This window comes from Coregonus lavaretus, assembly GCF_964263955.1.
Source record: "Coregonus lavaretus genome assembly, chromosome: 22".
In the NCBI taxonomy this organism is placed as follows: domain Eukaryota; kingdom Metazoa; phylum Chordata; class Actinopteri; order Salmoniformes; family Salmonidae; genus Coregonus; species Coregonus lavaretus.
Genome location: NC_140009.1, coordinates 38,329,490 through 38,356,940, shown reverse-complemented (window position 1 = coordinate 38,356,940; position 27,451 = coordinate 38,329,490). Strand labels below are relative to the sequence as shown.

Sequence of the window (27,451 nt, the reverse complement as noted above, 5' to 3'; positions counted from 1 at the left end):
TAGACTCCCTGAAACCCCCCCCAGTGATTATACAAACAAAAATGTGTTTATTGTTCATCTCTAGAAAATCCAAATAGTTTAGAAGTATTGTATAAAAAGAATGGATGCATGAAATGTTGGTTCGAATCAGTCTGTAGTCATTGATTTTTTTTGGATCTGTCCCTGAACCCACATACATACTCTGAGCATTATCTGAACTTTTAGTGAGCGAGTACTTAACATCTGTGTAATGTCAGTTTGAATACAACATCTACAGACCACATGAATATATCTCTATAATATCAACGTCATCACCTCTCTCTATTCAGAATACATCTACTATTGTTACAGTATATCCCCATAAGGAAATCCCTCTAGGAACTCACCATAGTCAAATCACTTGGCAGCATTCCGCTCAAAATATTCTCACTCATGTCAAAATGCCCCCCCCCCCCGCCGAGATCCAATTTCATGTTCAACACATCTGCCCCTTTCCCCTAAATCCCACCCCTGTCTACAACATCTCTCCAACACATCATGATTGATGGCTCCCATGTGGTCCTCTTCAGGGTTGCATTCACTAGGCACCAAAGGAACGAAAATGGACTGAAACGGGGAGGGGACTACCTGGACTTGTCCAGTAAGGAACGCTCATTTTCCTTTTCAGTTGCAAAATGTTTAAAAACATTTTCTGTTTGCATGTGACCCAGGTTTCACCAGCTACATGCGCAGCCCGGCGGGGGACATCTTCAACCCGGAGCACTACGAGGTGACCCAAGACATGTCGCAGCCGCTCTGCAACTACTTCATCGCCTCCTCCCACAACACCTACCTGATGGGCGACCAGCTCATGTCCCAGTCCCGCGTCGACATGTACGCCTGGGTGCTGCAGGCCGGCTGCCGCTGCGTTGAAGGTCAGTGGAAGACGCCGTTCTCTCCATCATGAGCACGCACACAGACACACACAGACACACAAACATTTGTGTGTAAAGAAGCACATGCAAGCAAACACATGCACCCAAACACATGTTTGCAAGAAAGCATGTACCCGTGCACATACACGCACAGGTTACATACGGTGTTACAAATATTCGCTATGTCTATCATAACAGTCAGTGAATGTAATGGGTCCCTAGTAAGTAAAAGAGCATGGCTAAAGTAATAGCACAGGGCCATTCACTGGCTTTGAGTGCCCTTCCCTTCTCATGGTCGCTCCTCTCCTTCCCTCCTTTCTATTCATTCCCCTCCACTGAAGTGGACTGCTGGGACGGGCAGGACGGAGAGCCCATCGTGCACCACGGCTACACGCTCACCTCCAAGATCCTCTTCAAAGACGTCATCGAGACCATCAACAAGTACGCCTTTGTGAAAAACGAGTAAGTGTGTCGCTGCTTTTTAATATCATCTCTTTCTCTCATCTCCTTTTGCCCAAAGACATCTCAGCTAGTTTCCCAGGTTTCAACTCCCTGACAGAAAGTGGGACTTGGTGGGAAAAATCACCATATTTTTTTATGGCACATGGAAAATGAGGTTCTGAGACATTCGCTCACACATAATCTCAATACACAACTCTCTTTTATGCCATGTCATTCATCCTGAGCCTATATAGGCGAATGCGAGGGAATGAGGCGTTGAATTCAATTGCCGTCAGTATGGTGTTTCATGAGATATGGGTCTGATGAGAGCTTTTTGTCATGCACGCCATAGCGAGCCTAACAACATTGTGCATCCATGTTTAATGGTTGCAGTATGACATTCAGATGTAGCCTACTTTACCTTAGGGTTTCACATATGCTCCAGATATGTAATGCATTAGATACACCTATGAACAAGGCTCATGGTTAAAAATCATTTTTTTATTGAATTATTATAGTCATTTATAAATCACAAACAATTGAAGATAATTTTCTCTGAATATTCCTAATACAAATTGGTGGTTCTCAGTGACTCAGTCTCTATCATTTAATAGCTTTTCTTGAACAAAGCAAGCGTACAAATTGATGCTCCGCTAGAATGAAATCTATCATAGACTACACAATGAGTCCCTGGGATCGTAGTTGAAAGGCACTGCTCGACGATGCAGTGCATTGCTTTGAGTAGTGCCCATAGCAATTGCAGTCGACCCCACACACATGTTTTTGAGGACAGAACAGGGAACGTCGGCGACCATCATGTCTTGGGTTGTGATGGGCTGTGTTGTGTGCCTTAGTAGACAGAGATATGTAGGCTAGACACTCCTACAGGCTTACTGGAGCAAGTGAGTGTTTCTCCATGACCTGCTCTCACATACACACATCATCAGAGATGCAACGCTACTGAAGGTGATAATCCTTTCAAGATGCACGCGAGTCTGTCAGGGTGTCAGTGTGATGCGGTAGGACAAAGTCAGGCGCAGGACACAGAGCTAATCGAAAACGTACTTTACTCGTAGGTAACGTAAATAACATAACCTCCACGCAGGGAGGAAACAAACCCGCTCACCAGACGACAACCAAACATGAACAAACACGCACAACATACAGTGGGAGCCAGAGGGTTGAATAGGGAAATAATCAATACCTAATGGGAGTGAACAATAAAGACAAGACAAGTAGAACACAGAAACATAGATCGGTAGCAGCTAGTACTCCGGTGACGACGAACGCCGAAGCCTGCCCGAGCAAGGAGGAGGAGCAGCCTCGGCTGAATCCTTGACAGAGTCTGCATGCATATTTGTGTGTTCTTTAGTGCAAGACTATATATGCACTGCATTTTGTAGATAATTGCTTGAACAGCAAGGAATGTATTCAACTTCTATGGCACTGCCTTGGCAATGGTTTATCACTAATGAGACAGTTGATGACAAAGACACAGTACAGCCATAGGTTTTCAGTTTGTAATTAGAGTTTCATTCCAATGTCATCACCTTCAACCCTCTGAAATTTGATTTTGAAGTGCCTCAGAAAATTACAACATTCTTTGATGTATAACAATATATAGATCCATGGCTTTATCTCTGGCTGTACCCAAGTATTTGTCCTCAAGTCTCAGATATTGTGATAACCCATGTCTGTCCCTGTCTCTGTCAGCTACCCAGTGATCCTGTCCATAGAGAACCACTGCAGCGTCCCCCAGCAGAAGAAGATGGCCCAGTACCTGGTGGAGGTGATGGGAGACAAGCTGGACCTCTCAGCCGTCAAGGCAGACGAACAGGGCCACCTGCCCTCCCCAGACACCCTCAAAGGGAAGATCCTCGTCAAGGTAAACACTTTGCATGCGCATATTCACACATGCACAGATACACACAGACACACAAACATAAGTATTATTCTTAGCAGCCAGTCATAGACCAGGGGTCTCTCCACCCTCGCTCCCAGAGAGGAGATCTACTTGGTGTTCAGGTTTTTGTTTCTTCCAGCAGTAATACACCTGATACAGCGAATTGTGGATCTGCAGACTATTGAAATAGAAGCCTTGGTTGGAACAAATGCCTGCAGGCTTGGACACTACCCTTGTAACATCATAGAAAGGGAGGAATATTGACAAAAGCAATACATCATATAAGAAACAAGTAAATGAATTTGTAAAAAGGTGAGGCGCCTGAGTTCCTTCCTTCTCTGCTCTATAAATGGAGTTGGAAATTGTTCAACCTGTAGCTGACTCTAGGCACATCAGGCAGCTATGGGTCAAAGGGCAATCCTAGCGCTAGTTACCACACTGTTCTAAATACAGCCTCCACTCCGCACGTTTCCCCGGACAGACAGTCTCATTAGTGGGGAAGTTTACAAATCACTCTGATTTGGCCCTAGTGGGTCTTTGATAGTAGTCCTCTCCTTCATGCCCTCTGACCATGAAAGGACATAACCGGCCAAATCAATATGGCCGACAGCTATCCAGCTTTTTTCTTTTCATCATAACTAAAGAAAGGCGACAACGAGAGGAAACCTTTTAAGAGTGCTAAGACACATGTCTGTAACAAACTGAGTTGCCTCCATCAACTCGACATTATCAGACAAGACAGAACAGCCAGTTTTTTAGGTTAAGGAGAGTTTATTGATGCCAGGTGCTTTAGTGGAAGACGGTCCAGTTCCAAGGCCTGGCTGGCGTTCGCATCACACTGCCATGTGGCAGCTGTCCAGTACATTTTACATTTTAGTCATTTAGAGCTGCATGTGATTGTACTGTAACGTCACTCCTACATGATCGTTTGGAACTGGCTGAGGGGATGGATTTTCACAGTGGATTTGCAGTCTCATTTGATTGTGGATTGTTATAGTTTTGTCTGGGTTTCAATGAACTGTCAACAGTGTGTGGGTGTGTGCGTGTGTGCGCCCCCGAAAGAGACCGCTTCTTATGATGGTTCTAAAACGTTGCATACCAGATGCACACTGCCATGTTTAACACTTAAAGGAAAACTCCACCCAAATTATTTTATCATACCGGCTGTACTTCTGTATTTTGAAAGTTATATATCTTGAAAACTTGATTGCTGACATGCAAAACGTTTTGGAACTATATCAACAATGGACTAATGAAACAAATACCAAAATATAGTTTTTGGGTGGATTTAACTCATTCCACTCCACTCACAACCTGCACAATGCTCACGAAACAGCCATAGCTCCTTTACTGATTTTCGATTAGTGCTGACGGCAGAACAGAAGCCGCGCGGCTCTCCATTGATAGTAATATCACAGCCTCGGACCTAGTTATTGAAGATGATTGCTGCTGAGAAAATCAGACAAACATCCCCTCGTTGAACCTTGGAAAACCGGCGACCGGCAAGATCGAGACCAATCCTTTACTGCTGTATCGATCTGTCACGATCGTCGGATATAGAGGACCAAGGCGCAGCGTGGAAGGTGAACATACTTATTTATTAAATGATACACGAACAAAACAACAAATCGATACGTGACGTCCACAGGTGCAAAACACAAACCAACACGGAACAAGATCCCACCAACACTGTGGGAAAAACCACCTGACTAAATATGGTTCCCAATCAGAGACAACCAGCAACAGCTGATACTCGTTGCCTCTGATTGAGAACCACTCTGGCCAACATAGATATACAAACACTAGACTAAACACAACGAGCACAAAACATAAACTCTACACACCCTGGCTCAACTTAAAAGAGTCCCTAGAGCCAGGGCGTGACACGATCCCTGACATTTTCACCCGTCTATCCAGCAGCTGTAGCTGTTACGGCTGTTACGCCTTCAGCACTCAGGAGGAAAGCCTAATGGTTTAGATTGGGGAAATATTGTGTAAAGCCATCATGCAAAGAGCTATATCCTTTAAGACACACCATGTTAATAGCACTCAGCACCTCTGAGCAATAACAACCCATTTAGTGTTTACACTGAATTAGACAGTATTATGATATTAATATCTAGTTCAACCTAAAAAGTAACATTCAAACCCGAACTGAGCCCCACACTGGCATACAGTGAGGGAAAAAAGTATTTGATCCCCTGCTGATTTTGTACTTTTGCCCACTGACAAAGACATGATCAGTCTATAATTTTAATGTCCCTGACATCCTTGGAGAGCTCTTTGGTCTTGGCCATGGTGGAGAGTTTGGAATCTGATTGACTGATTGCTTCTGTGGACAGGTGTCTTTTATACAGGTAACAAGCTGAGATTAGGAGCACTCCCTTTAGGAGTGTGCTCCTAATCTCAGCTCGTTACCTGTATAAAAGACACCTGGGAGCCAGAAATCTTTCTGATTGAGAGGGGGTCAAATACTTATTTCCCTCATTAAAATGCAAATCAATTTATAACACTTTTGACATGCGTTTTTCTGGATTTTGTTGTTGTTATTCTGTCTCTCACTGTTCAAATAAACCTACCATTAAAATTATAGACTGATCATTTCTTTGTCAGTGGGCAAACGTACAAAATCAGCAGGGGATCAAATACATTTTTCCCTCACTGTACACATAAAAAGGCCATAGAATGGAGTACAGGTCAGTTTTGTTTACCCATCCCTAATGGTTAAGGTAGAGTATTGAGGAGGGTTACATGATTCTAGACCTGTCCCTAAGGGTAACTTCTACCCAGAAACTCATGAAATGGTGCTACTTGGTTCTGTTCAATAGGGCACACAATCGAAAAACAATTTGCAACGAAAATCTGTAAATGTGTGACTCTTATTGATCCTGTTCAGGTATTCCATCCCTCATTCAGAATATTTTTCTTCCGTTCGGTGCCTAATAAATATTAATGCCACTTTTGTCCGCCAGGGCAAGAAGCTCCCGCCGAACATCGACGAAGACAATGAGGAGGGTGACGTGACGGACGAAGACAGTGCTGACGAGATGGAGGACGACTGCAAACTGATGAATGGAGATGTAAGGGCCCCACCCCTCCTCCTCCTCCTCCCTCCATTTACCCATTTGAATCCCTCCATCTCTGCGGTCGATCTATTCTATATTGTATTTTCAGTCTGTTTTATTTCTATATAATATATAGCAGACTGAAAATACTGAAAATAATACAATGTACAATACAGACTGAAATATACTATATTGTATATTGCGCTGGATGTTGTTTGTTGCTAATTGGAGTGTAGAAACTACCCGAGTATGTTTTTCGCTGTTTTTATTGTATCATTATCTGTGCTGGTAAATGTGCGTGCGTGATTGTGTGCATGCGCGCGCGTGTACGTGCATGTTTATGTCAGGGATAAGCTTTCCGTTCCTGTTTGTAGTTGATGAATGATGTCTCAATTAGTTAGTTAGTCGGTGTCCGTTGGGGCCCCCTCCTCATGTCTCGTCTTCTCTGTCAGAAAGCTCTGTTGTTCCCTCTGTGTACCTACCTCTCCCTCTCTATCCTTTCATTGTCATCCATGCATTCTGAAGTGGAAGGTACTATAAAACGTGATCATTCTCAGACTTCTTTAAACATCACCCCACCCCAATCATATCCTGTTTAACATACATATGTGCACACTACACCTGTGACTCTGCTGTCCAATGCCAGTGCCGAGGTATTTATGAAACCATAGAAATAGAATCCTTAGAAGGGACATAGAACCTATGGAATTCTATTTTTGTATGAAACCTTGGTCAAAGTGAGAAGCTTTACCGTGACCAATGGTGGCATGTTTTTAGGATACGTCACAATATATCTCAATGGTTGCTTCTCCTCGTCTCCTCTCCTTCCTCACTGATATGACAAGATAGTTGCCATTAAGCCCTTTCCAGTTAGTAGTCCTGAAGGGAAAAAATTGAAAATATGTGCTAAATGGTATATATATTATGTGGAATGGAAACAATTTAAGACTACTTGGATATTATAGCTATTGGCTATGTACATCTCTTTTGATAAAAAAAAGGCTGAAACTTGCTAGTTACTTGCATCTCAGGATGTTGTCTATGTACATGTTGAGAGTGATGACAGGAGTTTGTTTGTGGTATAACTCTCCCATCTAGTGGTAGAAGCATGCAAGTGATTTCACGTCCAACTTCCATAGTGCTCTCATTTCACCCTATACGCTGAGTATACAAAACATTTCCATAACATAGACTGACCAGGTGAAAGCTATGATCCCTTATTGATGTCACTTAAATCCACTTCAGTTAGTGTAGATGAAGGGGAGGAGACAGGTTAAAGAAAGATTTTTAAGCCTTGAGACATTTGAGACATGGATTGTGTATGTGTGCCATTCAGAGGGTGAATGGGCAAGACAAAATATTTAAGTGCCTTTGAATGGGGTATGGTAGTAGGTACCAGGTGCACCAGTTTGAATGTGTCAAGAACTGCAACACTGCTGGATTTTTCACGCTCAACAGTTTCCCGTGTGTATCAAGAATGGTCCTTCACCCAAAGACATCCAGCCAACTTGACACAACTGTGGGAAGCATTGGAGTCAACATGGGACAGCATCCCTGTGGAACGCTTTCGACACCTTGTAGTCCATGCCACGACGAATTGAGGCTGTTCTGAGGACAAAAGGGGGGGTGCAACTCATTATTAGGAAGGTGTTCCTAGTGTTTTGTATACTGAGTGTACATTACATTACAATGAACAGTAATACATTTACATTTACATTTTAGTCATTTAGCAGACGCTCTTATCCAGAGCGACTTACAGTTAGCTAGTTCATTTTGTCTTCCTGCAGACCCACCTGAAGTGTTCTTTGTCTTTGGATATTGGTTAGTGTGTGTATGCAGTGTTCTATATGTTTGCATATTGGTTAGTGTGTGTATGAAGTGTTCTATATGTTTGCATATTGGTTACTATGTTTGTGAAGGCTCTTGACTGGCTCTGGATGCCAAGGCCAGCAGGGTGACACTGTATACCTCTGTCTTGTCTCCTCTCAGGATGAGGGGCTCACACACCTGCACCACCTCATTCGGCTTAAGGCCACTAGGAGGAGTCCAGGATTGCACACAAAATAGTTTGAATCCAATATCCATGTCGTCAGTGCTCATGGAATTGTTACTTTACTCTTTATCAAATAGTACATATCAGTAAATTACATGTGGCTGAAAGTCACTCTGCATATTGTCATATAAAACTAATCTCATTCTCAACCAATGGAATAGTCATGTTATATGCTGAAATATTCAGTGGTTTTAAATGGCACCCTGTTCCCTATAGTGCTCAAATTTTGGCCTGAGATTCAAAAAGCATTTGTATCTACAAAAGGTTTTGTCTACAGTAGTGAACCTATTGTCTTTTCTCCATCTGTTGCTGACATATTGCATAACCATTGAACCAACCATTTCATTTGTCAATCAGAACAAAAAGAAATCATATTTCTTTGTTGCAATATGTGGTTGTATGGTTGTACTTACACCCTGTAATTCTCTCTCCCTCCACCCCCCTCTTCTCCCCCCCCCTTCCTTCACCTTCCTCCCCCTCTTCTTCTCTCTCCCCCCCTCGCTCCCTCCCTCCCCTTCTCTCTTTCTCTCCCTCCTTCCCCCTCACTCTCTCTCCCCCATCCCATCCCTCCCCCTTCTCCCTCACAGACATCCATGACCAGGAAGCAGGTAGAGAACGTGGCTAAGAAGAAGCTAGACAACCTGATGAAGGAGTCTAAGATCCGCGACCGGGAGGACCCAGACAGCTTCACCGTCGCCGCCCTGCCCCCCTCGGGGAAGCCCACTGATCAGTCAGCCTCCAAGGTAACAACCACGGCTCTGTAGACTAGACCTGGGTTCAAATTCTATACTTTGAGTGTTTGCTTTAACCTGCCAGGAGTGGTTTGCACTTTTGAGACTTTTCTATTGGTTCCATTGCAACAGGCATGCTCAATCAAGCACACATCCACTATTTAAAATGATTTCAAATAGTATTTGAACTCCCAGGTCTGTTGTAGACAGTGAAGAAATGTAGGCTACCGCACGCACACCCAAGGGCCTCCACACACTGATTCTGTCAGGGTTATACTACCACTGTAAGTAATATAAAGGGACATTTCGTTAAGTACCACTGTAAGCCTGAGAAGCAACACTTGTATTCTGGGAAAACGCTTTCGTTTTCGCTGAGACAATTGTTCTGTCCCTCCCCTCTCTCTTATCGCAGAGTTGCCCATTATTAGTAGCATGTTTCATTAGCATTGTAATTGAGCCCTCTCTCTCCTCTCTCTCTCCTCTCTCTCTCTCTCTCTCTCTCTCTCTCTCTCTCTCTCTCTCTCTCTCTCTCCTCTCTCCTCTCTCCTCTTTTTCTCTCTCCTCTCTCCTCTTTTTTTCTCTCTCTACTCTTTCTCTCTCTCTCTTTTTCTCTCTCTTTCTCTCTCTCTTTTTTCTCTCTCTCTCTCTCTCTCTCTCTCTCTCTCTCTCTCTCTCTCTCTCTCTCTCTCTCTCTCTCTCTCTCTCTCTCTCTCTCTCTCTCTCTCGCTCTCCTAATCATGATAAACATTAAGTAGCGTGGCCTAGCAGCAGCGGAGCGGCTATGGCTGATTGAGGAGGCAGTGCCTCCTACCCAGGGTGCCTAATGCAAGAAACCATACACACATATACACACACGCACACATGCAAGCAACCACACATGCATATATACACACACACACACAAGCCAAACGTGAATCAATTTCAATAAGGAGGACATTAGCATTCAAATGAGTCGCATTGCTTATGTGAAGACAATAAACGTGGTGAAGAAAATAGGTGTGTGTGTGTGTGTGTGTGTGTGTGTGTGTCTTTATACATGTTTTAGAATGCCTCTACAAGTTATTGTCCATTGAAAGTGGGACCGGAAACATATCAGTTTGGAACTGAACAGGTGTCTTTGTGTGGCTGTTGAGCAACAAAACATGTGTAAAGGAGATGCTGAATTTTGTGTGTCTGTGTGCTCCTTCTCTTCCAGGGCAAAGGTGATGATGATGCAGACACAGGGGACGAAGCCAGCCCCAGCACCAACAAGCGTCTAGCCAGGACCTTCATGGGCAGCTTCACCAACCGCAAGGTGGGCTTCATTTGCCACCCCACCACCTCTCCCTCACTCTCTCCTCTCCTGTCCACCTTCCCGGTGCATTTTTCTGGGGTCGTGTTCAGTAGGCCACAACATAGCGAAATGTTTTGATTCAACAGAATGTTACAGTACTGATGGAAAACACTTGGAGCAGAGGTGCTACCATACCAACTGAAGTTGTCTAATAAGAATGCTCATGTTAGTTTCTACCGTTTAGAAGCTTTTTGAAGCGTTTCTGTTTTCTACCTACTAAACACGACCCTGGTCTCCACTCCTGTCCTTAATTCCTGTTGTTATCTCAACATGTTTGAATTTACCACTAACCCCAGCTTCTCGTTTCATCCCATTCCATTTCATTAGTCTTTTGAGGAATGTCAGGTCAGGATCATGTCCCATCTAAAACATGTCCATTTAGAGTTTGAAATCGCATCCTACACCTTATATCAGGGGTTGGCAACAGGCGGCCCGCAGGCCAAAACCGGAACACAAGTGATTTTTTTTGGCCGCCCCAAAGTTTCTAGTAAAAAAATATGTACACTGAGTGTACAAAACATTAGGAACAGCTTCCTAATATTGAGTTGCACCCACTTTTGCCCTCAGAACAGCCTCAACTCATCGGGGCATGGATTACAAGGTGTCGAAAGCGTTTCACAGGGATGCTGGCCTATGTTGACTCCAATGCTTCCCACAGTTGTGTCAAGTTGGCTGGATGTCCTTTGGGTTGTGGACCATTCTTAATACACATTGGAAACTGTTGAGCGTGAAAAACCCAGCAGCGTTGCAGTTCTTGTCACATTCAAACTGGTGCGCCTGGCACCTACTACCATACCCCATTCAAAGACACTTAAACCTTTTGTCTTGCCCATTCACCCTCTGAATGGCACACATACACAATCCATGTCTCAATTGTCTCAAGGCTTAAAAATCCTTCTTTAACCTGTCTCCTTCCCTTCATCTAAACTGATTAAAATGGTCAGTCTATGTCATGGAAAGAGCAGGTGTTCCAAATGTTTTGTACACTCAGTGTATATATTAGTTTGGGTCAAAAAATGCTGTAAAATCACCAGGAATTCAGCAAAAAAATTGTTTATTTAGGAAATCTGTTCCCAAGTATTCTATGAATAATAAAGAGATCGTGTCTCAATTTAATCAAGGTATGAAATTATTGTTATTTTCAAATACAATGTATTTTTGGGCTTAGTTGGGGTCAATTTGCAGTGTACAAATTATTATAATTATGTTCTGGCCCCGCGACCGTCCACTCTGACCAAAATCAGCCCACGGCTGAATCTAGTTGCCTACCCCTGCTCTTTGTAGTCCACAACTTTTGTAGTAATACAATGCTTTTGTAGTAGGGATAGGATGCAATTTCAGACAGAGCTAGATGGTGGGCTGAAGCCGAAAAACTTGAAGTTGATCGATCCCCGCCGAGGGAGGAGATTCATTTTTTGTATATGACAGTAAAACATTCTTATGATGACTATGACACCTTCAATTCTTGCACATTTTCTCATAAAAACTATATTTCAACAATGTCTGCTCAGGTACATTTGCTGAACTGCTAAACATTTTTTCCAAATCAAATCAATGCAAATAGTCCGGGTAGCCATTTGATTAGCTGTTCAGGAGTATTATGGCTTGGGGGTAGAAGCTGTTAAGAAGCATTTTGGACCTAGACTTGGCACTCCGGTACCGCTTGCCGTGCGGTAGCAGAGAGAACAATCTATGATTAGGGTGGCTGGAGTCCTTGACAATTTTTAGGGCCGTCCTCTGACACCGCCTGGTATAGAGGTCCTGGATGGCAGGAAGCTTGGCCCCAGTGATGTACTGGGCCGTACGCACTACCCTCTGTAGTGCCTTGCGGTCGGAGGCCAAGCAGTTGCCATACCAGGCAGTGATGCAACCAGTGTGGATGCTCTCAGTGGTGCAGCTGTATAACTTTTTGAGGATCTGAGGACCCATGCCAAATCTTTTCAGTCTCCTGAGGGGGAATAGGCTTTGTCGTGCCCTCTTCACGGCTGTCTTGGTGTGTTTGGAACGTGATAGTTTGTTGGTGATGTGGACACCAAGGAACTTGAAGCTCTCAACCTGCTCCACTACAGCCCCGTCGATGAGAATGGGGGCGTGCTCGGTCCTTCATTTCCTGTAGTCCACAATCATCTCCTTTGTCTTGATCACATTGAGGGGGAGGTTGTTATCCTGGTACCACACGGCCAGGTCTCTGACCTCCTCCCTATAGGCTACTATCCATGATGTAAACACAGCCTCTTGTGAAAACGCAAGCTGTTCTCTAAGGAAGAGGAAGATATACTATAGCTAGCTCCCAAAGCCTGATATAAGATAAATATATGTTTTCGAGTGCAATTGAAATATGCAGCATGCAATACAAATTGTCTTGATCGTATGAAGAGGTAACTCCATTTAGCCAATTTATTGAAATGTAGTCAATGTTAGTTTGACTAGCCTAGCCAGCTACTGAAAATGTCAATTTGTGTTTCATTAGCTATCTCTCTATCAGTGAATTCAATTTTTTTAATCATGTTTTGGCATGATTATACACTGAGTGTACAAAACATTAGGAACACCTGCTCTTTCCATGACATAGACTAACCAGGTGAATCCAGCAGAAAGCTACGATCTCTTATTGATGCCACTTATTAAATCCAATTCAATCAGTGTAGATGAAGGGGAGGAGACAGGTTTGAGGTTAAATAAGGATTTTTAAGCCTTGAGAAAATTCAGACATGGATTGTGTATGTGTGTCATTCAGAGGGTGAATGGGCACGACAAAAGAGTTAAAGTTGCTTTGAACGGGGTATGGTAGTAGGTGCCAGGCGCACCGGTTTGAGTGTGTCAACAAGCAACGCTGCTGGGTTTTTCACGCTCAACAGTTTCCCGTTTGTATCAAGAATGGTCCACCACCCAAAGGACATCCAGCCAACTTGACACAACTGTGGGAAGCACTGGAGTTAACATGGGCCAGCATCCCTGTGGAATGCTTTCGACTTCTTGTAGAGTCCATGCCTCGACAAATTGAGGCTGTTCTGAGGGCGAAGGGGGGTGCATCTCGATATTAGGAAGGTGTTGCTAATGTTGTGTACACTCACTGTATGTCTCATTTCACGTAACTAGCTGCAGGCTTAAATAAACATTCAATCATATACTTTGCATAGAAACCCATATAAAAGCACGTAGATAGAAAGATGTGTGTCATGTATGCTAGAATGGAGGTTTAAAAAATGACAGCTGCATATGCATATTAGCCAATACATGTGGCATAGCCTACACATATAGCATACCTTGCAATACAATGTTCTCTAAAAACAGTTGTACAATGTGCTCTGCAATAAGATAACCAGAGTTTGATTTCTAAACCCGATGAGTTCTCAAATGGCAGCTGCCCAATACCATGGTGGGTATGCATAATGTTGGATGCATTAGAATATAAGGTATGGAGAATGATAAAGAGCCTGTAGGATTATAGAAAAAGCAGTTGGGAAATGAATGTTTGAGTTTCAAATACTAAATGTTCAGTGAATGTGAGTATATTTATGTGTTTTAAATTATTAACCTTCTAAAGGTTGACGGTGCCAAAATCTTGCCAATGTATTCATTATTCTACTAACTATGACTGAGTGAGAGACATGTTTTCCATAATGTACGTTTCATACATATACATTCGAACAAAGAACACCATCACACATAGTGTTTCACCATTTATTGAGTACGGAGACAAATAGCAAAGGTGTCTCAGGCAGTATTTGAAGTATCTAAATATAGTGTAACCTACCAATCAATGTATATCAAGTGCCGTGGAGGGCACAATCTTACAACGTTGCAGTCCAGAAATGAGAGCTTTACCATCTATGCCAAAAGCCTGGGCCTCTGCATGTTACAATAGTAAAATAATCTGTTTGTCACCTGTTAAACTGATTCTTTATTGAATTTAGTCTTCGAGATGCTCAAACAAGCATGTGTATCTGTAGTTGGTGTTCTTCAACTCTAAAATGCACTACACTGTGTAAGACCAAACCCACAAAGACAAGACAACAGGCAAATGCATACGTGGTCCCAATGTCTAAATGGTGACGGCAGGGCTAGTTCAAACTGCAGTAGGATGGTTCGCCTCACAGGTGAGTGAATCAGCCCATGCTTGGTCAATAGCACTTGGTTGATCTCTGGGAGCAGGACACCGGAGAGCTGAATAGATCATGTGAGACAAAAAAAAGACAAGAATTCATCAAATAAATCATCACAGCAAAGGAATGTAGTTTGTGAGCTACAAAATGAACATCTGACAGTCTGAGGCAGGGTGCTCTGCAATCATCCTACTCCAACTATTGACAGGGATAATGTGGCATTTCTTATTTGGCAGTATGAATTTAATGAGTGGGTCTTGCCTTGATGACTGTATTAGAGTTACACTACTTGTCCAACAGATTTGTGTAGTCTTAAATTATTACTTGGAATAAACTAATAGCTAAAACGCTCCTTGTCCCAGAATGACATGCTAGCTAGTGATAAAGCTATCTGCTCCTGCTAGCTAGCAACAGATCTACTTGTTGTAACTAGCTAGCTAACTAGCAAGCTAGCTAACTACATTACTTGTTCTAAGTTGATTTGATTCGATTTTGAGTCATTTTACAGCTTGCATTGAAGGTATCACGTTTCTATAACTAAATAGTTAGATTACAAATACATAAAAAAGACTTTATAGATGTTTGTCGGACGGAGATCTTTCTCAAGATGTCACCAGCTGTCTACTACTTTAGATACAGATTACGTGATTGGCAGACGTGATCAGCAGAGATAGTACCATGGATAGTACACACGTTTTGATTGGTTTACAGTTTAGCTCATTTGGTAGAGCATGGCGCTTGCAACACCAGGGTTGTGGGTTCGATTCCCACAGGGGGCCAGTATGCACTCACTAACTGTAAGTCGCTCTGGATAAGAGCGTCTGCTAAATGACTAAAAATCTAAAATCTAGTACTTGGTGGCGTCTGCCTCCTTCTTCTTTAAAGTTTTATGGCAGACTACACCTATTGGTGTATTGCCGCCACCTACTGTACGGGGTCTTCTTCTTTGATATTATTGCATTCAGCAAACAAATGCTATAGGTGCATGCCGGCTACTGTTTTGGCTGTATATCAGCCCAAATAATTAACAAAATAAAACTAAACTAAATCAACTAAACTCACTGTACTCCTTTATTCAGCTTCTACTGCCAAAGCCCATCCCTACAGGCTCTGGGACCTGAGAAGGAAGAGCATCTTCGGACAGTATTCTTTGCAATGTTTCGGCAGCGAAGTCCTGGAGACCCAAAAGCCTTTCAGACGCAAATACTATTATGTCCAGTTTCTTGGACTTTTTGTTCGTTTGTGCAGTATAATTAATCACATGCGTGATAAACACTATAAAATCCACCTTCACAATCAGCATATCAGGTTTCCCTCAACTGTTGAACAACACTCAGAATCTCCACAGTCTGCGGAGCATCCACCGCCATATCTTCAGCTCCCCTCACTCTACTACTACTCAACTATTTCACGTGCCTCCGCGTAGGAGACCTGCTGTATAGCCCTGACCCTTGCCACTTCATATTCCTTTACCCTAACCGGGCACTCCAGGGAATTGGGGCGGCATTTGCCTGTCCAGCTAGCGAACATAAAAGTTCTTAAAAAATCAAGAATTGACATTGCCAACAAACAGAAATGTGTTCAGAATAAATAAATATATACAGTTGAAGTCGGAAGTTTACATACACTTAGGTTGGAGTCATTAAAACTCGTTTTTCAACCACTCCACAAATTTCTTGTTAACAAACTATAGTTTTGGCAAGTCAGTTAGGACATCTACGTTGTGCATGACACAAGTAATTTTTCCAACAATTGTTTACTTACAGATTATTTCACTTATAATTAACTGTATCACAATTCCAGTGGGTCAGAAGTTTACATACACTAAATTGACTGTGCCTTTAAACAGCTTGGAAAATTCCAGAAAATGATGTCATGGCTTTAGAAGCTTCTGATAGGCTAATTGACATCATTTGAGTAAATTGGAGGTGTACCTGTGGATGTATTTCAAGGACTACCTTCAAACTCAGTGCCTCTTTGCTTGATATCATGGGAAAATCAAAAGAAATCAGCCAAGACCTCAGAAGAAAAGTTGTAGACCTCCACAAGTCTGGTTCATCCTTGGGAGCAATTTCCAAACGCCTGAAGGTACCATGTTCATCTGTACAAACAATAGTACGCAAGTATAAACACCATGGGACCACGCAGCCGTCATACCGCTCAGGAAGGAGACGCGTTCTGTCTCCTAGAGATGAACGTACTTTGGTGCGAAAAGTGCAAATCAATCCCAGAACAACAGCAAAGGACCTTGTGAAGATGCTGGAGGAAACAGGTACAAAAGTATCTATATCCACAGTAGAACGAGTCCTATATCAACATAACCTGAAAGGCAGCTCAGCAAGGAAGAAGCCACTGCTCCAAAACCCCCATAAAAATGCCAGACTACAGTTTGCAACTGCAAAGATGTTACGTGAATTATTTAACAAACTATTTTAGTGTCTCTGTGCGTCTCCCAAAAGGTTGTAAGTCTTTTGGGATTTAAGTAACGGCCAGAGTCCCGGTCTGCATAGTCAGAGATATTTATTCATTGAGAATTCTGCCATCACAATTTCAGAGTCCATCTTTTATACTCATACGTCATACAAAAAGAAATCCCTCCCCTCTGTAGGTGGGCTGTAGTTTTCCACTCTAAAACTGCTCTACTGACCTTCAGTTCACATACACACACACATATACACACATGCATACACACATACATACACACACACACACACACATATCCTACTCCCTGCTTTACTCAGTTATTGCCATTCTCACAATATTCTGCACCATGTTTTCATAACAGTTTGTCCCCTCCCTAAATTGGGAGGCCTCTTTATCTTAGTTTCTCAGTTGTCTTTGTTGTCTGGCCAAACTCTTACTCACATTGCTAAATAGTGGCTCAATGCCATAGCCTTTACTGGTCCTACACTCACACATTTCTAACACATTATACACAGTTTCAGGGTGTAATAATTAGTCATTAATAATTAATCTATCAATTCCACCCTTTGACTAAATATTACACACATACAAAATATATGTTGTTATAGAAATGAATCACACTCATTGAAGTATATAAGTTGGTTTGCATATAAAAACATTACAGGTTCATCAGGGTTACCCCATGATTAAAAGCGTAACGTTACTTTTTAGCAATGGTAACTAGTACATCATACTTAAAACGAGACTTTAATACACAAAAGATCATTACAATAACTTTTAAACTAGAGATTTATAGTTCTAGGAAAACATCCAGTCTCAAATTGGATCGTCGTCGTCCTCCACCAAGCCTGGTAGGTCATATCCTTCATTTCTTAGGTCGGAATCCGGGATTGGGCCGTATCTCACCATCTGTTGGGAAACCACCTTCTCCATCTCCTTTTCTCACCAACCCTCAGACACAGGAAATAAGACAACATCCACAAAGAACAAGTATACCCATAGAAGCTATAACTTCACCCAGAATAGTTACAACAATAGGTTTCCATTTACCAAATATGTTATCAAACCAACCGTTTATGGAGCTATCAATACCAGAGTTCTCAGCCAGTTCGTTCGCCAGCGTGGTGACTCCCTGAAGCGCTTTGGTCACGGACCCGTCCGGTGCTGTGTTGTTGGAGATGAAAGTACAGCACATAGATCCAAACAGAACACAAACCCCGTCCCGCTCAGCCAAAAGCATATCTAAAGCTATTCTATTCTGCCATGTCATTAAGCTAGTTGCCGCTGTCTGCTCAGCTAATCCCTTTATTGCATCACGAGTGTGGTTTATAAATCTTTGCTGGTTATAGTAAATATAATTTATCCAATCTACATTTTTATTAATTGTTGACCACCAGAAAAGACTTGATTCAAACCCAGCTGCTATCTGATTGTGGATCCCATCAATATATATCCTTTCATCAAAGGATCCCGGGAGGAGGTCCTACTTTCTACGTGACAACTCACCAGTCTCTGACACGTTTGATTGTTTGCGTATGTAGGTGAGTTCACAATCTGTTATCACCACACAACCATCAGATGTCAGCACGGGCCTGGTTTTGGTTCCTAAAATCCTCTGGCTGCAACAAAGAGGAGAGATTAGTCATGGTCTCTTTAGTTGTGATATTCTCTGTGTGGGAGCAGGAGCTAAGATGTCCTACCCTGTATCCTATCTTATTAGTCCAAGAAAAACAATTATAATCCCCTGAGACTTCAAACGGAGGCAACCTAGGTTGGGATGACTTTGTTATCGGGGTATACAGATAGTGCAAGTTACTACAAGACTCTTTCACCACATTCCCAGGTGGCTTGCATGGAGGATAAACCTGACAGAGAGTCAAAGCCTGTCAAGGGGAACGGAGTAGTTGTTAACCTTGGTTTGGCTGTCCTACAGGCATAACAGTCCTCTTTAGACATAGTTCTTGCCGTATACTAAATCCATTCCAACCACAGGTCAAGATTTCTACACCCCGTCTCCACCTGTCCTACTTTCTTCAGGTCTATAGTTTGCACTATCTTCACAACAGCCCCGGTCTCACTACCTCCCTCAGAGAGGTTTACTCTATAGGGTGCCCCAGTTGAAGAGGATATCTCACTTGTTCAGGTCTGTAACCTGTTTTAGCGTAATTTAGACTTTCAGACAGTACCTACCCTTATATGGGTTGCACTGCCATTTCTGGTAATTCCCTACTTTCACAATACTACACCTGTCCCTAAACTGTGTATGGAGATTGACATATCCCCCCCCGCTTGGTATGAGCAACTACATAGACCCAGGATGTACATGGTGACATACATATGGTGATGTCCTTCCCTAAAGTCCCTAGTACTTCCCCTTTCCCTACGTCTAGCTGTCTCCTATGCCTTCGTAGACTATGCTCAGGTATTATTTTATCAACTTGTGTTAGGTTAACTACTACTTCTGGCTGATCAGGAGGGCCTGAGTGTGTTAGGAATATGGCCCCCACAATCAGACAGCTACCTACCGTCAGGAGACCTGTGAATCCCCACCCTCGCCCTGAGAACATGTCAGACGCCAGAGGCCAACCCATTGCTTCACCTTCTATCGAACTCACACAGGGATGATCAGACAGGGTAAGGGAATCTTCGTTAAGGAGCCAACCCCCGAGCCCTAGTGGTGATCGGTTCTTTCTCCTAACTCTGTGTTTGTTCGTCAGGTGTAACTGGGTTTACCTTTTTGCAGTGTGTGACATGCACCCAGATGGATCTCTCAGCTATTCTGCTGGCAAAGGCAGTAACCAATAGGACTTGGTAGGGCCCTTCCCAACAGGCCTGCTTCCAGTTTTTCTTCTTTTAGGGACTGGATGCTCACCAGTCTCCTGGTTAGATAGAGTGGGTCACCTTCTCCTTTAGTTCACCTGTGGGGCACAAAACCTCTGACATACGGGTGTGGTTAATAAATTATCTTCTCACGTGTTCTGCTAGGGTGCTCTCTAGTTCTATGTCTGCCTGTCTGGTCCTGCCAACTGTGGCATTCTGTAAGGTCTTCCAAACACTTTCTCAAAGGGGGATAACCCATCTTTATCTGGGGTTACTCTAAATGTCTTTCCTTCACTCCGTGATAACTCTATAAAATCCATTTCCAATTGCTGGAAAGGGTACTTAGCCGGAGGATACTCACCCTGAGGTGCCCTTTGTCTGCCCTGGTGATTATTTTGAGCACAGATAACACATCTTGAACAAAAGTTTTTTTTTGTTATTATTATTTTTTAAATAATTAGTAATCCCATGTGCAACAAAGTGTTGTCTAATCTGTTCTACCATCCATCCCTCCTTTTGACACATGTCACTGCCCATGTGTAAATATTACCACCTACCTAAACAATCACTTAGGTAATATTGGTAATTTATCATCCAATTGCCATCCCTTATTTTTATTTATTGGTAAAATAAACTATCTTAAAGTCCTCCTCTCATGCCTTTAGAATTTACCAGTGTGGATGATTAATTAACACCAGAAAGTTAAAACAGAGTTCAGAGGCAATTGAAATTCCATCCCATAGTATACCAAACATTACCATTATTCTAAATATTTAATAAATGTTACTTATCCCAAGTGTTCATTAAGTCCTCATGACATTCATTCTCATAAGAAATCATATATACCCCAAACTGAAAACCCCAATTAAAAAACAACAACCAAACAGCCAGGTCATGAGGACTCCTGATTTCTCTCTTCCCCTTCTGCCTACAGTTTCTTAACTGGTGCCCTTTCCTTGCACAGTAACTACACGGTTCCTCACATTCTCTAGCAAAATGTCCCGTTTTGTCACAATTGTAACACTTCCACTCACTCCTGTCTCCACTATTACCATTTCCTTCTTGTCTGTCTTTGCTACCGTAACCTCTCTTCTCTCCTAGGTATTGACTAATAGTCTCACTGTCTCTAATTCAACACAAAACCCCATCATCAAATGTACTCCCAGCAGAACTGAAAAAAACAAAACAAACTGTGATTTCCAGGACACTGCACCTTTGTTTCTGGCCTCACTATCTCCCCGAGAATTGGCCCTCCCTCAAGGTCCCTCCCAATCTGCTCTTGGTAAACTGCTAACCTTTTATTGCTTCTGGTTTCATAGGGTATTGCTTCTGATATGGCCTATGATTAGATTTGGGTATCACCTGTACTGGAATTACCCCTTTTATTAATCCTACGTCTGCTGGACCCCGGGACCACAAATGCTCTGGAACTTCTTTTAAGTCTGACTCCTGTTGTTCTGTCAACAGGTATTCCTCTCCTCAGTATCTGCTATTCTCATCTAAATGTACTATCTGTGGATGGGCTGTGTTGATCGCCACTCACAATATTGACCCAATCAGTGATCCTCTTACCCTTGGATACCCACTGGCCCATGTCTTTCCAGTCCTCTGCTGGCTCCTTTGCTAGGGACACATGTGGGCTCCATCTTTCCCTGAACTTTGGGGCCCTAGTTCCACCTCCACTGCTGCGTGGGTGTTGTCATAGTGAAACCATTTCAAGGCTATAGTCCTTTCTGTGGTTTTAAATAATGCTTCCTCATAGATTGCATCTGGACCTGGGTGTTTGCTATACCAGAGAGTACAGTGTAGGTCATCGGGGGACATTTTAGTGGGGCCTGGTACTACATCATCAGCAAGTTCCATCAAGGTTCGGGGAATATCAGTTATTCCCCCCCTTAACAAATCTTGCCTATACCAATAACATGGCTCCCCTTCCCCACAGACCACCATATTGTCTCTGACTATGTGTACTTTCATTCCCCTCTCAGTGGAAATGACGGCCACATTCAATTTAGTCATTACATCACGTCCTAGTAAATTTACCGGACACAGCTTAGATATCAGGATGGGTATGGTTGCCTCTCCTCCTGATTGGTCATGTTTTAGGGTTATTGGGGCTGATAACCTTTCAATAAATTGATGACCAGAGGCAGATCGCACTATGATTTTCTCCCCATCAATCCTGACTCCATCTGGCTTGTCTGTTGCACAGATTGCTGTCCTGCAGGCTCCCGTATCACAAAGGAATTTAATTTTCTTACCCATTACTGTCAATGTCAAATAAGGTTTCTGTTCCTGTTGAAGTGCTAAGTCAATAGTTGCCAATTCAAACACCTCACAATTTGGATCAAAGGGTTCCTTAGTCTTCCCCTCACTAGAGTCTACTATTTCTCCCTCAAGGTCTAGTCACGCCTTATCTTCCTCTTCCTCACGCTCAAAGCTGGGGGATGGACTTCTCTCTCGCTCTTCTCTCTTTTCTCTCTTTTCTCTCCCCGGTTTCCCTTCTTGCCCTCTCCTTTATGTTTGCAGCGGGAAAAGTTATGGCCTATCTTGCCACAGTATTTACACGGGGCCTCACATTCTTTGGCGAAGTGCCATCCCTTGTTACAGTTAAAGCCCCTATCCCCCCCCCCGTGGCCTTCACTCTTTCCTGCCTTATCTCCTCTCTCTCCTAAGTTTCTAGTTCTACCCGCCATCTCTCCCAGAGTGGCAATTAGTTACTCTGCATCTTCCTATTCTTTCTTGGCTCTGTCCTGTCTGTTATTCTGCTCATGATGGATTGCATGTCTCTCTGAGGCTATTACACAATTCAGTTATTTTCCCAACATACTCTCCGTGATCGGCCCATGGCAAAAGTGTCCTCTGGGCATCCCCTGAAACCCACTGCCCTCTAACGGCAGCCCAAACCTTACTATTCCTGTTTTGGGGTGGGTCATTCCTTCTACCGCTCTGGCCACGTCCTCTGTGTTCATGGCCTGTCTGCTAAATGGCATATTATTATTATTACTGTATACATCTAAGGTTGCTGGGGCCCCTTTCATTCCCCGCCAATAGATTAGGTAAGGCTATCAGTGGGTACTGGCCCCCTCCTACTCTCTCTCTCTCTCACTGCTTCTTTCTCCTTTACACACCTTATGTATCTGTTTAAGCATGGATTCGAGTTTATCTGCGTCTAGACGTCCCTCAAAACCATACCTCTCCCTCCACCTGGTTACATAATGGAGATTTCTTCTATCCCTGGATTCCATTTTAATTACATCAAGTATTTCTTGTCCCCAGTAAATTCTGGGACCTCTTGTGAGGATTTGCCCCCCATGGTTGGTACTGTTAAAAATCCCTAAGCCACCTCTTCTATATAACAAGTCAATTTAACAAGTAATTCAAAATAGCTTCACACAACAACACCTTGAATCACCCCTTCCTGTATATGTAATCTTGACTAGTCCCCCAGAATTATCTCATACTTTTACAGAGGGATTTATCCCCACAATGTAATCTTGATAATTCCTGACAGTCTCATACAACAGGAATGGGTTCTCCCTCCTCTATACAACCACCTGGAACCCCTCCCTGTATATGTAGTCTTGACTAGTCCCCCAGAATTATCTCATACTTTTACAGAGGGATTTATCCTCACAATGTAATCTTGATAATTCCTGACAGTCCCCTACATTTCACTTAAAATGGCTACGCATTGATCAATTTGCTACTTTTCAATATTTTAGCAAGTTCTCAAATCAATTTCACCAAGTAATGAATAAAGACTACTGACCTTATCCTTGCAGCCGAGATTCAATGTAGGTTTGGATTCCGTCACCGTCTCTGTCATTAATCAGGTGTCCTCTGGCCTGTTTTAACCCTTAATGTCAAAGGGCAGGACTTTCTATTTACGAATGTATCATTCGCCCGTCGACGGTTTTCAGAGTTACCTGGAATGACAGAAACAGGGTATTGGAGTCCGGCTCAGAAGGACCAAGCTGTTACGTGAATTATTTAACAAACTATTTTAGTGTCTCTGTGCGTCTCCCAAAAGGTTGTAAGTCTTTTGGGATTTAAGTAACGGCCAGAGTCCCGGTCTGCATAGTCAGAGATATTTATTCATTGAGAATTCTGCCATCACAATTTCAGAATCTTTTATACTCATACGTCATACAAAAAGAAATCCCTCCCCTCTGTAGGTGGGCTGTAGTTTTCCACTCTAAAACTGCTCTACTGACCTTCAGTTCACACACACACACACACATATACACACATGCATACACACATACAGTGGGGGAAAAAAGTATTTAGTCAGCCACCAATTGTGCAAGTTCTCCCACTTAAAAAGATGAGAGAGGCCTGTAATTTTCATCATAGGTACACGTCAACTATGACAGACAAATTGAGGAAAAAAAATCCAGAAAATCACATTGTAGTATTTTTAATGAATTTATTTGCAAATTATGGTGGAAAATAAGTATTTGGTCACCTACAAACAAGCAAGATTTCTGGCTCTCACAGACCTGTAACTTCTTCTTTAAGAGGCTCCTCTGTCCTCCACTCGTTACCTGTATTAATGGCACCTGTTTGAACTTGTTATCAGTATAAAAGACACCTGTCCACAACCTCAAACAGTCACACTCCAAACTCCACAATGGCCAAGACCAAAGAGCTGTCAAAGGACACCAGAAACAAAATTGTAGACCTGCACCAGGCTGGGAAGACTGAATCTGCAATAGGTAAGCAGCTTGGTTTGAAGAAATCAACTGTGGGAGCAATTATTAGGAAATGGAAGACATACAAGACCACTGATAATCTCCCTCGATCTGGGGCTCCACGCAAGATCTCACCCCGTGGGGTCAAAATGATCACAAGAACGGTGAGCAAAAATCCCAGAACCACACGGGGGGACCTAGTGAATGACCTGCAGAGAGCTGGGACCAAAGTAACAAAGCCTACCATCAGTAACACACTACGCCGCCAGGGACTCAAATCCTGCAGTGCAAGACGTGTCCCCCTGCTTAAGCCAGTACATGTCCAGGCCCGTCTGAAGTTTGCTAGAGTGCATTTGGATGATCCAGAAGAGGATTGGGAGAATGTCATATGGTCAGATGAAACCAAAATAGAACTTTTTGGTAAAAACTCAACTCGTCGTGTTTGGAGGACAAAGAATGCTGAGTTGCATCCAAAGAACACCATGCCTAATGTGAAGCATGGGGGTGGAAACATCATGCTTTGGGGCTGTTTTTCTGCAAAGGGACCAGGACGACTGATCCGTGTAAAGGAAAGAATGAATGGGGCCATGTATCGTGAGATTTTGAGTGAAAACCTCCTTCCATCAGCAAGGGCATTGAAGATGAAACGTGGCTGGGTTTTTCAGCATGACAATGATCCCAAACACACCGCCCGGGCAACGAAGGAGTGGCTTCGTAAGAAGCATTTCAAGGTCCTGGAGTGGCCTAGCCAGTCTCCAGATCTCAACCCCATAGAAAATCTTTGGAGGGAGTTGAAAGTCCGTGTTGCCCAGCGACAGCCCCAAAACATCACTGCTCTAGAGGAGATCTGCATGGAAGAATGGGCCAAAATACCAGCAACAGTGTGTGAAAACCTTGTGAAGACTTACAGAAAACGTTTGACCTGTGTCATTGCCAACAAAGGGTATATAACAAAGTATTGAGAAACTTTTGTTATTGACCAAATACTTATTTTCCACCATAATTTGCAAATAAATTCATTAAAAATCCTACAATGTGATTTTCTAGATTTTTTTTTTCTAATTTTGTCTGTCATAGTTGACGTGTCCCTATGATGAAAATTACAGGCCTCTCTCATATTTTTAAGTGGGAGAACTTGCACAATTGGTGGCTGACTAAATACTTTTTTCCCCCACTGTACATACACACACACACACATATCCTACTCCCTGCTTTACTCAGTTATTGCTGTTCTCACAATATTCTGCACCATGTTTTCATAACAGTTTCTCCCCTCCCTAAATTGGGAGGCCTCTTTATCTTAGTTTCTCAGTTGTCTTTGTTGTCTGGCCTAACTCTTACTCACATTGCTAAATAGTGGCTCAATGCCATAGCCTTTACTGGTCCTACACTCACACATTTCTAACACATTATACACAGTTTCAGGGTGTAATAATTAGTCATTAATAATTAATCTATCAAAAGATCATACTTTTTGGAGAAATGTCATCTGGTCTGATTAAACAAAAATATAACTGTTTGGCCATAATGACCATCGTTATGTTTGGAGGAAAAAGGGGGACCTTGCAAGCCGAAGAACACCATCCCAACCGTGAAGCATGGGAGTGGCAGCATCATGCTGTGGGGGTGCTTTGCTGCAGGAGGGACTTGTGCACTTCACAAAATAGATGGCATCATGAGGAAGGAAAATTATGTGGATATATTGAAGCAACATCTCAAGACATCAGTCAGGAAGTTAAAGCTTGGTCGCAAATGGGTCTTCCAAATGGACAATGACCCCAAACATACTTCCAAAGTTGTGGCAAAATGGCTTAAGGACAACAAAGTAAAAGTATTGGAGTGGCCATCACAAAGCCCTGACCTCAATCCTATAGAACATTTGTGGGCAGAACTGAAAAGGTGTGTGCGAGCAAGGAGGCCTACAAACCTGACTCAGTTACATCAGCTCTGTCAGGAGGAATGGGCCAAAATTCACCCAACTTATTGTGGGAAGCTTGTGGAAGGCTACCCGAAACGTTTGACCCCTGTCAAACAATTTAAAGGCAATGCTACCAAATACTAATTGAGTGTATGCAAACTTCTGACCCACTGGGAATGTGATGAAAGAAATAAAAGCTGAAATAAATCATTCTCTCTACTATTATTCTGACATTTCACATTCTTAAAATAAAGTGGTGATCCTAACTGACCTAAGACAGGGAATTTTTACTAGGATTAAATGTCAGGAATTGTGAAAAACAGAGTTTAAATCTATTTGGCTAAGGTGTATGTAAACTTCCGACTGTACAATATGTAAAAACCAGCTCCTCCATTGACAGAGCTCGATCATCTTGAAAACTATAGCAGATAGCTTACTACGGCCCACCACCTATGCTCATCCCTAGAGACTTTAGTGCATTGGCGCTGTTGTGACTGTATTGTGACCTTCTCGACTGTATTGTGACCTTCTCCCCTCCAGAAAAAGGCAGCCAAGCTGAAGAAGGCCAACAGCTTTGAGGACACTGACACGGACCAGGAGAGCACCAGCAGCACCTCCCGCGCCCCCCTACACCACAGCAGGTACTGTTACTGTAGAGGCACGGACTGTTACCATAGAGACATGAACTGTTACCATAGAGACATGTAGTGGGACCATAGAGACATGGAATGTTACCATATAGACATGGGCCATGTCCTAATACCCATACCTAAATAGTAGGCCTTTTGAGTATGTGAAAAAATTAGGTATTACATTATGTGACATTTCGACAATCAAGTATACTTTAAATGCCTGGATGTCATACTGATTTCGGCTTTTCATCTAGTAGAATTCACTGCATAATTGAGGAAGATAATTTTTTACACCCACGTGTGTTTCGATAACAGCTGATAATCAGAATAGGGGATGTGCAGGGAATAATCGCAATTGCGCATTCGATGATGCCTTCTAAGTATGGATGAGTAGTATGTTGATATTTGTTGCCTACTGCATACGTTTTTTTCTAAACA

General features: G+C 42.8%; 1 protein-coding gene across 1 annotated transcript in view; it reads left to right on the top strand.

The window, feature by feature from the left end:
- The window catches only part of LOC311149867 (1-phosphatidylinositol 4,5-bisphosphate phosphodiesterase eta-2-like), an 87,956-nt gene that overhangs the window by 34,151 nt on the left and 26,354 nt on the right, over positions 1-27,451 (top strand). The window contains exons 7-13 of the mRNA XM_084187107.1: positions 690-893; positions 1,235-1,355; positions 3,048-3,219; positions 6,210-6,317; positions 8,943-9,098; positions 10,282-10,380; positions 26,922-27,022. Of these exons, the coding sequence (XP_084043233.1) occupies positions 690-893; positions 1,235-1,355; positions 3,048-3,219; positions 6,210-6,317; positions 8,943-9,098; positions 10,282-10,380; positions 26,922-27,022 (961 nt within the window). The remainder of the gene's footprint in view (positions 1-689; positions 894-1,234; positions 1,356-3,047; positions 3,220-6,209; positions 6,318-8,942; positions 9,099-10,281; positions 10,381-26,921; positions 27,023-27,451) is intronic.